The 15,450-nt window shown below is 37.6% G+C and overlaps 1 protein-coding gene across 1 annotated transcript in view; it reads left to right on the top strand.

Moving 5' to 3' along the window:
• The window catches only part of LTBP2 (latent transforming growth factor beta binding protein 2), a 104,669-nt gene extending 89,743 nt beyond the window's left edge, over window positions 1-14,926 (top strand). Inside the window, exons 25-34 of the mRNA XM_070931410.1 lie at window positions 561-686; window positions 1,685-1,828; window positions 2,843-3,034; window positions 4,762-4,845; window positions 5,480-5,608; window positions 5,840-5,980; window positions 8,086-8,256; window positions 11,570-11,830; window positions 12,719-12,868; window positions 13,838-14,926. Of these exons, the coding sequence (XP_070787511.1) occupies window positions 561-686; window positions 1,685-1,828; window positions 2,843-3,034; window positions 4,762-4,845; window positions 5,480-5,608; window positions 5,840-5,980; window positions 8,086-8,256; window positions 11,570-11,830; window positions 12,719-12,868; window positions 13,838-14,001 (1,562 nt within the window). The 3' untranslated portion in view covers window positions 14,002-14,926. The remainder of the gene's footprint in view (window positions 1-560; window positions 687-1,684; window positions 1,829-2,842; window positions 3,035-4,761; window positions 4,846-5,479; window positions 5,609-5,839; window positions 5,981-8,085; window positions 8,257-11,569; window positions 11,831-12,718; window positions 12,869-13,837) is intronic.
• The last annotated feature ends 524 nt before the right edge of the window (window positions 14,927-15,450 follow it).

The following is a 15,450-nucleotide window of genomic DNA, read 5'->3' as shown; positions in this document are numbered from 1 at the left end:
TTTTGAATTTCACCACTGATAAGAATGTTTATTTATGTGAGATAGAAAGTATGTTGAAAAATTACGTGAAAAGTGTATTATAAAGTTCATTATAATAATAAGAACATTACTCCTATATTTCTGCAAGACCAAGTTCTAAAGTGTTTCTCTCAGGACCTGGTATCATCAAGAAAGGGGAGAAAGACTGAAATAATTTAACTCCAAGACTATGCATTTCTTCCAAGGAGAAATACATCTATCAATGTGTGTAACATTGTTCTTAAGGATTTGGATTGGTTTACTTCTCTTATAGTATACACAGAGCACAAAGTTCAGCACCTTAGACCTAAATGCTTCCTCTTTCAGTTCCTTAATTCTCCACAGTTTCTCTTTTTTGCTGAATTGTTGTTCTAATACTGAAGTTATGTTAAAATGAATTCATGACATTCACATTTTTGATATGAATTAAAAATATCAGTATGAGTCATCTTGCTAGCATGCGTCTGAAATGAAGAAGCAAAATAAAGTTTGCCTTGCTTAAAAGGACTGTATACTGATTTGTTGATCTATCTATTATGCAGATATTGATGAATGTGCCAATGAGACCCTGTGTGGAAGCCATGGTTTCTGTGACAACACTGTTGGGTCATTTCATTGCTTGTGTGACCGTGGCTATACAAATTTCCCTTCAAGCCATGATTGCATTGGTAAGAGTCATTCAGCCTTCATAGATCCACATGGCCTCCTTATCCAGAATTCAGGCACCTTTCCAACTTGTTTATCAAGGTTATGATCTTGAGGAAAATCCCTTAAAGATAACATTGGGTTTTTGTCTATGTGTGGTTAATTGTATTTTAAATTCTAACTTCCCAATTCTCAAGTTCTTTGTGAATGAAGTCTTTTACTGTAAGGATAGGACTGAAAAAATGCAATGCCCAGACAAATCTTTAAATCTAGCTCTTTTTGTAAAGAAATACTAGTTGTGATTGTAGCATAATCTGAGGTTTAAGCATTTGTATAAAACCCAGGCTAGAGAGGCAGTTTCTTGGAGAAAAACAGTGTAGTTCAGAGGAATGCCGAAACCTAGAGCTGGAAGGATGTTGGAGATCATCAAATCTAAACATTTATTGTTGCAAGAAATCAGCAAGTACAACTGTGATAGAAAGTTATAGATCTTCTATTTAAAGGTTTTTGTCAAATAAGAATCCACTGTTTTTTGAAACAGTTTGCTCATTGCCAGATATCTACATAAAATAGGACTTCCTAATGTTTTCTTGAAGTTCCCTTTTTAACATTTCGAATTCATTGGTTTAAGTTCTATTTCTTCAGACATAGAAAACAAAATTGGCCTATCATTTATTGACAGTCTTTAAATATTTGGCTGTCCTATCATTTCTTCCTGTTCATATATCTAATACTTAAGCTATTTTTTCAGCTATTTTATTCCTAGGTAATCATATTTCTGTACTAACAACTTAGCCAGCAGAATTATTAGTTGTATCCCATGAACTACAGCAGGAACCACATGTTGCTGACATAGCTCTAAATATAGTCTTTAGGAAACAGGCATTATGAGAAGTCAGAAATGTAAGGTGCAATTTGCAGAATGCAGAAATTAACTCCTTAGGTGAGAAACAGAGATGATGACTCCAAAAAGCACTGAATTTAGCAGGCATATTGATAAACTGTATTATGATTCTTGCAGATGTGAATGAATGTGAGCTGATGATTGCAGTGTGTGGGACTGCACTTTGTGAAAATGTAGAAGGAGCCTTCTTATGCCTGTGTCCAAGTGACCATGAGGAGTATGACACAGAAACTGGGGAATGTCGCCCCCGATCAGGCATAGGTAAGGGTTTAGTGAACAATATCCTGCAAATGGAAATTGGAGATACAATTCTTGCAAGTTCTTCTTATTGGTCTGGGTAAAAGAAAGAATTGTGGGCTCCATGATGCTCTCTGACCTTGGTGATTTTCTTGTAGACATTTCATTACCAAACTAGGTAACATCATCAGTCTGTAGAAAGCATTGTTTAAATTCTTAACATATTCCAACATCAGAGATTGACCATAATCTGAATTTCTTATACATAAAACCAGTCTATTAAATATAATCTCATGTGGATATTTAACCAATCACCTTTTGGTCCAGAGAGGGAAAAAATAGCTAGGAGCATATTAAATCCCATTTGTGAAAGCAAGATTTGAAAACAGTTAACAGTTAACATATAAATGGATAATGACATAGAGATTGCATTTGAGTGATTTTTCTCCTGCTCCAAAATGTAGTCTTCAAATAAATGGTCTTAATATGAGATTTTCGTAATCCCTGATTTGGCATTAGTAACATGCTGTCCAGCTCCATGTAATATTTTGGGAAAGTAGAGTTAATTGTTTGGTAAAATGGGGCTTTACTGATAATATTGGTTGCAACTCTTTAAAAAAGCATGCTTTAATGAAAGTGTTGAAGCACATACAGCCATTAAAGACAGTTTTAAAATAATACAAAACATAGACTCTTTGAAGTGTGTGTTGTGGGAATCAGCGGGAGGCTAACTTTTTCCACATTAAGCAAACATTTGTAATTTGAAGAGAAATTGTATTTACAAACAAAGAATATAATGCAGACAATGCGGAATTGTGTTATATTTGCATTTGGAAAGACAAATGCAAGTAAACTTCCAATTAAACTATTTGGAGTTTGTGAAACATACATTATATTGCTAAAATTAATAATGTAATAAAGTCTAGAGGATGCTTTGCTCTGACAGATTGCTTTCATCAAATAATTTCCAGATGTGTGCCTGTTGTCTAATAGAATGTTATAAATGTTCAAAAATTATATGTTTTAATCTCATCTCAGAGGAACCTGGAAGGTCTGTATCTTTACATCCAGATAATGCAGAGCGGAAGGAGTGCTATTATCACATCAGTGATGTCCCATTGTGTGACAGTGTCTTAGCCAATAACACCACAAAAGAGGAATGCTGTTGCACAGAAGGAGCAGCCTGGGGAGATAATTGTGAAACATATCTGTGCCCAATCATTGGCTCAGGTATATTGCATTATTGTTTAAGTAATAAACATGTGAACAACAAAAAAAGGAACTTCCTAAATGCTTGTTTGCTCTGAATGTATGTGTAGGTGTATGGTTTTTTTTCTTCCATTCATTTGTGTCTGATTCTCAAAGACTGTCTGGATAAATCCCTGCAGTTTTCTTGGTGAGGTTTTTCAGAAGTGATTTGCCATTTCTTCATTCCTAGGGCTGAGAAAACAATAACTGGCCCAAGGTCACCCAGCTAGCTTTATGTCCAGGATTAGACTTTGCAATTTCTAGTTTCTAACTAGATGCCTTAACCACTACACCAAACCAGGTCTCATGTGTTTTGGTATATGTATGTATGGACATATACCAGATGTATATGGTTGTATATGCAGATGCATAGCTATAAAGCTGTCCAAGTCAGGCCTGAATATTGTGTGACTAGAGTACATAATCTGCTTCTTCCAGGGTCCTCTAGAGCTGTAAACTGACCGTTTTCTTTACAAACTTCCTCAAGACGGGAAGATTGGAAACTAAATACAAATTGTCCAGATCAGTTGACTCAAGTTGTGGTCTCTTAAGGAGATAGAAGAAAATCATCTCTTTAAAAAACAGAAATCCATTCACCATTGCATGGACCCAACTACATAAGAAATAGTACAGCAATGCCAAAATCTTAATGTCCTTATATAAATGCAATGGTGCCACCACTTGTAGAATATTGTGTGCAGTTACACCTCAAAAAGGATATCATAGGACTAGAGAATGGTCAGAGGAGGGCAACTAAGTTAATCAAAGGACTGGAGCAGCTCTCCTATCAGGAAACATTGCAGCTTTTTCAGCTTTTTAATCTAGAAAAGTATTGTATAACAAGGAACATGATTGAGGTATACAAAATTATGCATGGTGTGGATAAAGTGAACAAGGTGTTATCTTTTCTGAAATATTACAAACAGAGGTCATTCAGTGAAATGGAATCCTGGAAGAATCAAGACAGGCAAAAAGATTTCTTAAAATGGGTAATTTAACTTTGGAATTGACAACCACAAGATGTAGTGCTGGTTACCAACTTGGCTGGCTTCAAAAAAAAAAGGTTGGATCAAGTTCATGGAAGTCATGAGGATCAATGGTTATTAAACTTGATGGCAGTATACAACTGCTCTGTAGGGATCTCCTGTGTCTTAGATCCCTGTCCATCCTGGTTGATTAAAGTCTCCCGGGAGATAACATGAAGAACATAAGCAGATCCCTGCTGGATCAGACCCCTGGCCCATCTAGTCCATCAGTCTGTTTTCATATAGCCAAGCAACTAGACAAAAACCCCATTAATCCCCCAGTAGATGCCCTTCAGAGCCACATAGCTATAAGGATGCTGGACAGTTCATAGGGCTAATAGATTTGGACTCTTCAAAAGTCCAAAATGCATAGCTATATGTATTCAAAAGTAACCAGGTAAGATATGCCTCAGTCAGTGCCATAGGACCTGTGCAGTCAGATTCAGCTTCCGAATGAATCTGAGCGACTGTATTTGATTGATGCCTACAATATTCATGTCAGCAGCTCAGAAGTGTTCCCTTGGCCCCTCTTTACCAGGAAAGTCAAGGTTACGCTAAACAGCACCACTGATCACACGGGTATCATGATCAGTAGTATCTCAGTTATATAATATGCTTCTTACATTTTTCCCTTCTTCTGAGTTTCATTTAATTATAATTCTTCTTTGTCAATTTTTTTGGCAGTGGAATATATTGATATTTGTCCCAGTGGGAAGGGCTATATTCCTGTAGAAGGAACACTGATTTTTGGACAGACATCTTATACAGGTACTTCTAATTCTAAAAATCCAACAGCCATTTCAAGCTCAAACCGAATGGGAGGGATGGTTTATATTTTAGAAGAAATATTTCATTTATTCAAGTGTTAATATCCATAATCAGTTTTTCCCCCATAGATGCCAATGAATGTGAAGTGTTTGGCTCTGAGGTCTGTCATTATGCATTATATAAGCAATTATTATAACACAATAAACAATTCTCATGTTGAATTATGACTCTGCTACCCTTATAAAAACTTCAGAGAACTGCCAGTGATCAAACAGTAAATCGAGGTCACTTCACAGTGTTCACATTGATGTCAATCAGTGGGCTTTTCTATATGTACGTATTTCTTTTTGTATCCAGAATTGACTTCAATAGGCAGGGCTTTGCTCCAAATAGAAAAGTTTCCCACCAGAGATTTTAGTGTGAAGAGTGTTCTAGAAATCCCTTCCTTCCTTCCTTCCTTCCTTCCTTCCTTCCTTCCTTCCTTCCTTCCTTCCTTCCTTCCTTCCTTCCTTCCTTCCTTCCTCCCTCCCTCCCTCCCTCCCTCCCTCCCTCCCTCCCTCCCTCCCCTCCTCCTTCCTTCTGTCCGTCCGTCCGTCCGTCCTTCCTCTTATTGAAGTTCATTTTTCCCCCATAGATGCCAACGAATGTGAAATGTTTGGCTCTGAAGTCTGTCGTAATGGACATTGTGTGAACACAGTGCCTGGATACACCTGTTTCTGCCACATTGGATATTTCTATCACTCCAGTCAGTTTGCATGTGTTGGTGAGAATCTTCTCCCTGCTTGTTTGACCTACTTGACGTCTTTTGTAAAAGGCACTCTGTGCCATTTGTAGGGAATGATACATTTACTGAAAAACATGGCCCAGGGTGAGCAAGGGCCCATCCAAACTATCAACTATTAATGGGGAAACATCCTTTGGGTGTTCTATATGTGAGGGTGAAAAAACATTTTTTTTAACATCTGCTTGAGTGAATTCTCTGCTGTGATCATAGATCTTGATGAGTGTGAAAATGAAGAGATCTGTGCAAACGGCAAATGTCTAAACACAGCTGGTTCTTATCACTGCTTCTGTAGCCTTCCCCTGGTTCTGGATGTAATCCACAATCACTGTGTCAACGTTTCTAACCGTGCAGGTGAGATTCCTCCGGATAGTATATAAACTGGTCTCTATAAACATAGAAGGCTTCTGATAGAATCCTGTGAATGTACAGTAAGTTTTGTTCTTGAGTTTAAAATAGCAAAGTCAAATATAGATGAGGTCAGAACACATTATAAAATATAAGAGAGGCAGTTGTACTACAGGTAGCCATTGACCTATGACCACAACTGACCCCCAAATTTCTGTTGCTAAGTGAAACATTTGTTAAGTGAGTTTGCCCCCATTTTGTGACCTTTCTTGCCACAGTTGTTAAGTGAATCACTGTCGTTGTTAAATTAGTCAAACTGTTGCTAAGTGAATCTGGCTTCCCCATTGACTTTGCTTGTCAGAAGGCCGCAAAAGGGGATCACATGACCCTGGGACACTGCAACTGTCATAAATATGAGTCAATTGCCAAGTGTGAACACAGTGATCACATGATCATTAGGATGCTACTATGGTCATAAAAACTGGTCACTTTTTTCTATACAGTTGTAACTTTGAATTGTCACTAAATGAACTGAAAGCACAGTTTCCTATGTAAAACATTGTAAATTAAGATGTGATCAATCTCTAGAAGCTTGGAAGATCAATCTCTATAAATAACTTCATAAATCTGATACAGAATTTAATTCTATGGATTACAGTTCTACATATGAATTTATACTGTACAACATTTGAAAGTTGGACATCTATTAGGTTAAGGCTTAAATATCTAGCCTTCTATTTGATTTGTTAAATAAGGACAAAATTCTTGGACTAGACAATGGAAAAAATGATTTCTCATTCTGATTTAGGACTCATATTAGTTATTAATTAGTGAATATCAGTTTGATTTTAATTACGTTATGAAGACTTAAATTGATACACGGTATTTAAATATGTGGTACTTTAATATTGCTTCATAATTTTTATTTAATATTACGCTGCCTGTAAATTTCTTTTATCTTTTCTTTTTAATTAAAAAAATCTTCTAAAAAAATGAAGCACCAAAGTAGGAAACTTAGTTTAAAACTCTCACTGATTGACCTTGGGCATCTTTCAACCTGATCTACTTCATAGGATTGTTGTGATAAAGGGGAAAAGGTAAATTAATGTTGGAAAAGATGGAAGGAAGCAACCAATATGCTCAGGGGTTTAGACAAGAGAATGTGGTAATGTTTGGGATTTTTTATCTTGAAAATAATGGAAATGGCACCTGACTCAAATATCTAAAAACATACATGGCCTTGAGAAAGTGTGCAGGGAGATGTTTTCCTTTATTTTATTTTTTTTCAAAACACCAGAACCAGGCATTATCTAATGAAATGGATTTGAAGAAGGTTGAGAAAAAGAAAGCACTTCATCACAAGTGTATAATTAATCAGTGACTTTAGTACCAGAAGGTTTGATGGCCACTCACTTGAATGGTTTTTAAAAAGGATTAAATACATACATCAACATGCATCGAAAAACAAGTCTAACAACAGATATTAAGCAATTTCTGCATGTTTATATTGCCTTCTAAAGTCATTCAAATATCATAGTGCCAAAATAACAATAACATAGACAGACTGGGTATTATTGTGGAGACCCTGTAAGTCAGCAGTGCAGAAATGAACTTAACCTTGAAAACTCACTGCTATATCTGAATTAGAAGCAATAGGCTTCTAAATAACAGCTGCAGAAGGACCAGGTGGGAGAGGGATATATACCTCCCTTTTCTGTCTGCATGCTAAGATGGGTCTTGGACTGGTTCAGCAATGCTATTCCTGGGTTCTTATGTTGCAAAAAGGATTCTAAAAGTCGAAGTATTTCATTACTTTGTAAGCTATGTTTGAATCATCTTGACAATGGTCTTCCAATGATGTTTTAATTTATATTCCTATCCTGAGCTTCAAGACCTAAGTGGCCTTGTTACATTATGATTCTATATATTGACCCTCAGAACAGTTAAATCTCAAACTTCTTTTTCTAGCCAATATTGCAATAAAAGATCAACATTCTGCGGAAAGGAAAGACGGAAGTTCTTTTATATAAGGCTTTACAGTATTATGGCCTTAATACAAGATAGACTGGTTTATTCCTTTTCTATAACCTTTTATTTTTTTTCAATAACAGATAATCCGAATGAGCCTGACAGTGAATTAGAAATTTGTTGGCAGAAGGTCTCGACAAACTATGTTTGTAGTGAACCATTGCTGGGACGGCAAACAACGTATTCAGAGTGCTGTTGCCATTATGGAGAGGCTTGGAGTCGGGACTGTGCACTCTGCCCTCCAAGGTCCTCTGGTGAGGATGCATCATTTGGTTCAACAGTTAGGCTTTATAGTTGAATTTAGATTATTAATTGATTAGTCTGATTGCATCCAGTTTTGGCCAACACAATATAAAAAAGATGTTGAGACTCTAGAACAGTGATGGCTTTTTGGTGCCAAGTGCCTAAAGCGCACGCAACCCCAAAATGCAATGTGAGTACCCCCCGCGCATGTGCCCTGCCCCCCTCGTGCGCACTTCCGAACCGGTAGGGAAGGTAAGTAGATTTTATCCCTGGTATAAATCCATACGAAGAGTGGATTTATATCATGAAAGACTGCAGAGAAGAGCAACGAAGAGGATTAGGGACTGGAGGCTAAAACATATAAAGAACGATTGCTAGAATTGGGTATGTAGAGTTTGATGAAAAAAAGGACATAATAGCATTGTTCCAATAACTAAGGGTTGCCACAAAGACAAGGGAGTGAACCTATTCTCCAAAACACCTGAGGGCAGGACAAGAAGCAATGGATGGAAACTAATCAAGCAGAGAAGCAACCTAGAACTAAGGAGAAATCTCCTGACAGTTGGAACAATTAATCAGTGGAACAACTTGCCTCCAGAAGTTGTGAATGCTCCAATACTGGAAGTTTTTAAGAGACTAGAAAACCATTTGTCTGAAATGGTATAAGGCTTCCTGCCTGAGCAAGGGGTTGGACTAGAAGACCTCCAAGGTCCCTTCCAACTCTGTTACTCTGTTATCTGAAGACACAGGCACATTCTTAGTTACAGTAAACCAGAAATCCAGAGAAATTCATAAAGAATATACCCGATTTACATTATCCAATCTTTCCTATCTCTTTCAACCACTGTAGAAGCTTAAATCTTTAAAATATTGAAAACCAACCACAGTATTAAAGTTTTCCTTTCTCACTGCTCTAACAAAAAAAAACCTAACGCAATGCTTTATTTGTTTCTATTCCTTGGCTCATTGAGTAACAAGCCAAAAGTTGTTTAGGACTGGATTTGCTCAGTTAAGTAAACTGATCACTCCACCCACCACTCCACATTTTTATACTAAAGCATTCATTATTATTAGTCACTATGGGAGGTTTTTTTTTTTTTTTGTTTGCTTTGTATGAAGTATCTTCCTAATGGAATATAAGAAAAAGCTGTTCATTTTGACTGGGGTTAGAAATATAGTCCAAAACATATGGAATAACCCAAGATAAGGAATAGGGATCTTCTCACATTTAGTGCAACTGGCTTTCCCTAGAGCAATCTGTCAAAATAATTTCTCACTCCTGGAATCCTATTAATGGTAATTTTATTTATTGTTTCCAAGGATTTGATAACTCATTCCTGAGTCAGATGATTTTCAGATTAGTTTACAGCAATTAAAACAAAAGCAAACAATAGAATAAACATACCCTCAATGTATGGTCCTTAATGGAACTACATGGGCATGGAGGGGAGTATGCAGGGGGTTCCTCGAGATTCTGTCTTGGGCCCAGTGCTCTTCAAAATCTTCATAAATGACTTAGATGAGGGCATTGAAGGGGCGTTCATTAAATTTGCAGAAGATACCAAACTGGGGGGGAACTGACAATGCTTTAAAAGATAGACTCAAGTTTCAGAAGGATCTTGATTGGGCCCTATCCAGCACGATGCATTTGGTGATAATAAAAATAAGATCCAACACTTGGGCAGGAAAAATCAAATGCATAGGCAGAGGATAGGCAGCAGCTGGCTTGACAGTAGTGCCTATGAGAGGGATTTAGGTGTCCTGGTGGACCATTGCTTAAATGAGTTTGGTAGTGTGCTGCAGCCACCAGAAAAGCCAATGCAGTTCTGAGCTGCATCAACAGAGGGTTTGTAACAAGATCAAGGGAAGTGATAGTACCACTCTATACTGTTGAGGCCACATTTGGAATACGGCATCCAGCTTCGGTCACCATAATACAAAAAAATGCAGATACCCTAGAAAGAGTGCAGAGAAGAGCAACAAAGATGATAAGGGTCTAAACACTAAGATAGGGGTCCCCAAGCACTGGGCCGTGGACCAGCACCAAGCCGTGGCATGCTAGAAACTGGGCCATGCAAACAAGCGAAGTACCATCTGCGGGATGCAGGCAGCACACAAAACCACACCCTCTCCAGTCCGTGGGAAAATCTCTTTCCACAGAACTGGTCCCTGGTGCCCAAAAAGGTTGGGGGCCACTGCTCTAAGTTCTGTGAAAATGACTAAGAATGAAGATACGTTTAGCTGGAGGGGTCCTTGCTGTTCTCTGAGCTTGGTTATTTTCTTGCAGAAGTTTCATTATCCAAACTAGATAACATCATCAGGACTAGTCCTGATGGTATTTCCTAGTTTGAGTAATAAAACGTGTGTAAGAAAACAATCAAGTTCAGAGAGCACTAAGGACTCATTTCAATCCTGAACTACAAATGGTCTTCTTTATTGGTACTTCCATCAGTGCTAGTTGGGGATGGGGTTTGCTCTGTTTACATTCTAGAGCACGGGTGTCAAACTTAATCGCATCATGTGACATATCACAATGTTTTTTGCCTTTGCGGAGCTGGGGTGGGCATGGCTTGTGCATGATGCATCTGGCCTGCAGGCCGCCAGTTTGACACTCCTGTTACAGAGGCTTGTCCTGTCAGCTACAAATAATGTTTAGCTTAATGAAGAGAAGATTGAAAGGAAACAAGATAGCAGTCTTCCAACACTTGAAGAGCTGCAGAAAAGAGGGTGGGAAGTGAGTGCCTATTTATTCTCCATTGCACCTGAGGGTAGGATAGGATAAGAAGCAATGAGTGAAGTTTGTTAGACTAAGGAAGGTCCAACCTGGAAACGAAGAGGAATTTCTGATAGTAATAATAATTAAGCAGCTTCGTTCCGAAAGTTGTGTATGCTTTATCACTGAAAGTTTTTAAGAAAAGATTGGACAACCATTTGTCTGAGATGGTATGAGGACAGCTTTAAGGTTCCTTCCAGCCCTATGATTCTTTGAAAAACAATACTTATTTGGATTAATGACAGATATACAGTAAATGGATAGATTGTAGTCAAAAGGTATGAAATCAGATACTATATACATATATATTTAATATACGTTATACTTTTTATGAATATATTTTATGTAATAATCATGTATATAATCAATTGGGAAAATTGGGAAAAGCATTCCATTGCCAGAATGCTTGTACAGGCTAATCCTCACTCTTAGCCCTAGTTGACTGCTGCATCTCTAAAGATAGATAATTTATAATAACAATTGCAATATTCAGGCAGTATTGTATGAAAAGGTGTTCGTTTATTAACCTTTTCTTTGCTCTCTCTTTTTAGATGATTTTTATCAGCTGTGCAATATAGTAAATGAGGCTGGACTCCGAGAAAGGCCCAGCTATGAGTATGGGTCGAATCAGGACAGTCATCAATATGAGCTTTACATCCCAGATCTGGAGCCCTATTTGAATCGCTTGGATGAGGATGGAGCAGCTGATACTAACAGAGAAGAAAGCAATGCATTTGAGGATAGCACAACACAACAAAGACAACAGATCCACCCAGATCAGACACAGCCTCGCTACATGCCTGAGCACATTGGTAAATGTCAGGGAAAAATAAATAAAAGCTGATTTATGCTTAGGTATATACTACCAGTATATTATCCAACTGTAGGCATTTCAACCTTCAATCCCATTTCCTGCTTTTTAAAGAACAGGTCCAGAGATTGGCCAAAAATGCAAGAAAATCTTGGTTTCAGCCAAGTGCTCAAGCCAGATTCTTCCGACATCCAGAGAGAAGTTCTGTAATGGCTAATTCCACAGAGTCAGTGGTGCTCATCCAGATGAAGAGATTATATATATCACTTGCTGGATCATACAGTTGGAAGCCTCTCTGATTTCTTCTTGTAATCATTTTCATGTGCAAGTATTCTTAATTGGATTAAAGAAAGAGTAGGTGCCATATGAAAAAGGAGGGCCAATGGAAAGAAAATGTCTTTTTCTGTTTGGTTTTAAACACAATATTTATTTTTTATTTATTTATTTATTTATTTATTTGTTTGTTTGTTTGTTTGTTTGTTTGTTTGTTCAATTTATATGCCACCCTTCTCCGGAGACTCAGGGCGGCTTACAATGCATTAAGCAATAGCCTTCATACTTTTGTATATACCTGCTTAGTAGGGCTTTCGGGCCCCCCAAGCAGTGTTATTTTTTATACAATGTCAGTTTATTGCCCCCACAATCCGGGTTCTCATTTTACCTACCTCGAAAGGATGGAAGGCTGAGTCAACCTTGAGCCTGATGAGATTTGAACTTGCAGTAATTGCAGGCAGCTGGCAACTACATGCTACTTTAACAGCACTTAGTCCACTACGCCACCAAGGCACACACACATATACATTTGAAAGAATCATTTTGGCATTTTCCCTTCTACAAGATTATCCTATATTGTTTTTTAATATCTATTTCATACTGTCTCATCTTTTAGAGCAGTACAGCAGCTTTGAAGGGCTACAAGTAGAAGAGTGTGGAATTCTTAATGGCTGTGAAAATGGACGCTGTGTGCGTCTACAGGAAGGCTACACTTGTGATTGCTTTGATGGCTTCCAGTTGGATTTGAAGCTCATGGCCTGTGTCGGTAAGCACCATAGTTCCATGGAAGAAAATATGGTAGATCTTGCCAAAAAACAGTGCAGCAGAGCCCATAAAGCCCAAGTTACTACTCAGGGCTGTGCATCCTTTTAAAATGTTGTTAAACACAATTTTAATTGTTGAAGAGGTTTTTAGTGAGTTCGTTGCCATTGTTACTATGCCAAAGACAAGTGAACCACATCATCGCTTAGTGTGTATATAAGCCAGACCGCAGAGGGAGGTCTAACCAGGATTACAATTGAGCATTAGTGATGATGAATCAGGAATAAAAAAGCTGTGTGCATTTGCAAACAGAACTGACTCATGGAAGATTTCAGTGCTTCAGTACCGAAAATTTCATAAAGCATATTCTATCAATAGCTTTTACACAAACTATCTATAAACACCACTGCCTGAACATGTAAACCCATCAGTCCTAAGGACATGTTTTCAAGGAGCTCTAGAACGAACCAAATTATGGCTGTTTATGTAGTACAGGATCTTGTTTATTGAGTATTTATAATTGCTATTACCTTTTATCTAGCCAGTTGAGACTTCAAATAAAATTGCTTCTCTATATGGTAGGTCAGCTCTGCACAAAATGATTGGTGGCTGTAAAATCCAGGTGTATTTGTCAGTTCCATCTCACTCAGGAGTGTTTTGCTGGAGAGTTCATAGTCTTACCAAATTATTTGAAGGCACAATTCAAAGTTTAGCTTTACTCACTCCATCCTTATAGTAAAGTCTTTATGAAATATGAGGTTAATTCAGAAAGCAAGTATCTCAATGTTGTACAGTGATTATTTGAATTCTGCTCACTTCAGATAGCTTTTGAATCACCTTCAGTTTAAATGAGATACAAAGAACAGCCATGGTATAGTCAATTTAGGTATGACCTTACAACTAAAAGGGATGTGAGAAAGGTTCTGTGTTGTTGGATCTGAATAGCATTCTTTTTTTACCCTCTCCCCATCAGATATCAATGAGTGTGAAGCAGCAAATGCCTCCATGATTCTTTGTAACGGTAATGCCTGTGAAAACACAGAGGGCTCCTATCGCTGCACTTGCTCACCTGGCAGTGCAGCTTTAGTGGAGCCTCGCTGCATTCCAGAGACTGCACAAAATCCAGAGGCGGCATAACTCCAAAAGAAGAGTTAAAGTGGAGGTAACATTTTCAGCCATTTGCTTCAAGAACTGGAAATCTATGCAGCCAGAAAAGCGTTTCAGGGAACTCAGCAGCTTTAAAACATTTTATTTCCCAGAAAGCAAAAGACTCAACATGTGGATCTGTTCAATTACAGTATTTCAGCCAGTGTAAACACTCAGGGCCCAATCTTCATATTCTGTATGTGCTTTTGAAAAACTATCACACCATTTTTATCAGAGATTTTTGGCCTTGTCACTAATTTGTGTTGGATAGACCAGTAGTACACTCCCTCCTTCCTGTTCATCTTTTGTTTCTCTGTTTATATCATAGGTGAACAAATTTGTGCCCCCAAATTATTCTCACAAGGCTTTACCTCTTTATTGTACCAATTTCTCACTTATCCCATGTCATCTTACATTTCTTTAGAATACTGCTTCCTAAATTTACTTACAATCCTTACTCTAGCCTTTTCAGAAATAGTCTGAGCTTTGTGTACAAAATGGGCATGTCTGCCTCACAGCTATAATGCATTATGTCCTCTTTTTATAGCACGACTGAAGGAAATTCGCATTCTACAGATAACAGACATTTGGCTTCCAATTGAATCCAGCCAAAAATCTATATAACCTTTTCTTAAAGTTATATTAGCAAATCAAAAGACACAGTACCCTACATCCAAGCCCAGAACACATTTTGCCCTGCAGTTAGAACAGTTAGTTTGAATGTGGTTTGGACTTCATTGGCCTTTTTGAGCTTTCTGTTCACCACAAGTCATGGACATCCAACTGCACCTTCTGTGATTGCTGGAATGTTACGGTACTTTGGGAAGTGGGAAAGGTTATAGCTCTTTAGTTTTGAAAAGTAATGCAGAGCTTTCCATTGGAAAAAATACATGTTAAATAAATGTTTTTTTTTTTATTCTGTCTACTGATTTATAGACTGGGGTTGGTCATATATGTTTCTACCTTCTCTTTCTGAGGTTAGAACCGGAAACTCTTGGGAAGAACCAGATAAGTAGCAGATACTATTGATTCAGTAAGTAGAAGAGAGATGGCTAGTTTGGAAAAAAAATATTTTTACACATTGAGCAAATAAAAGCATTCTATATATGATAGTATAGCTTCCAGTCCCAGTACCACCATTCACATATGTAAGATACTCGTTAGAGTATTAGGAGACTATACTTAGCTAACTATGGCTGGTACCAAAAAAACTAAGCAGGGCTAGTCTTGGATGGAAGATCAATCTAATTTTCCAGGGCTGTAACCTTGACTGAAAAATTAAAAGAATGTCTCAGGAGGAGGCAATACAAACCATTTTTATATTGTTGCCAAGAGAACTAAATGGATATGTTCATGTAATTACTGGATGCAAAATCACCTCGAAGGAATCTTTTTATCATAAGCAAATATTTTCACTATCATCAAAAAAGAGAGAGAAAG

The sequence above is a fragment of the Pituophis catenifer genome, unplaced genomic scaffold (genome assembly GCF_029215685.1).
Source record: "Pituophis catenifer annectens isolate HBS135680 unplaced genomic scaffold, rPitCat1.0.hap2 SCAF_1, whole genome shotgun sequence".
In the NCBI taxonomy this organism is placed as follows: Eukaryota; Metazoa; Chordata; class Lepidosauria; order Squamata; family Colubridae; genus Pituophis; species Pituophis catenifer.
This window is presented reverse-complemented; position numbering and strand designations above follow the sequence as displayed.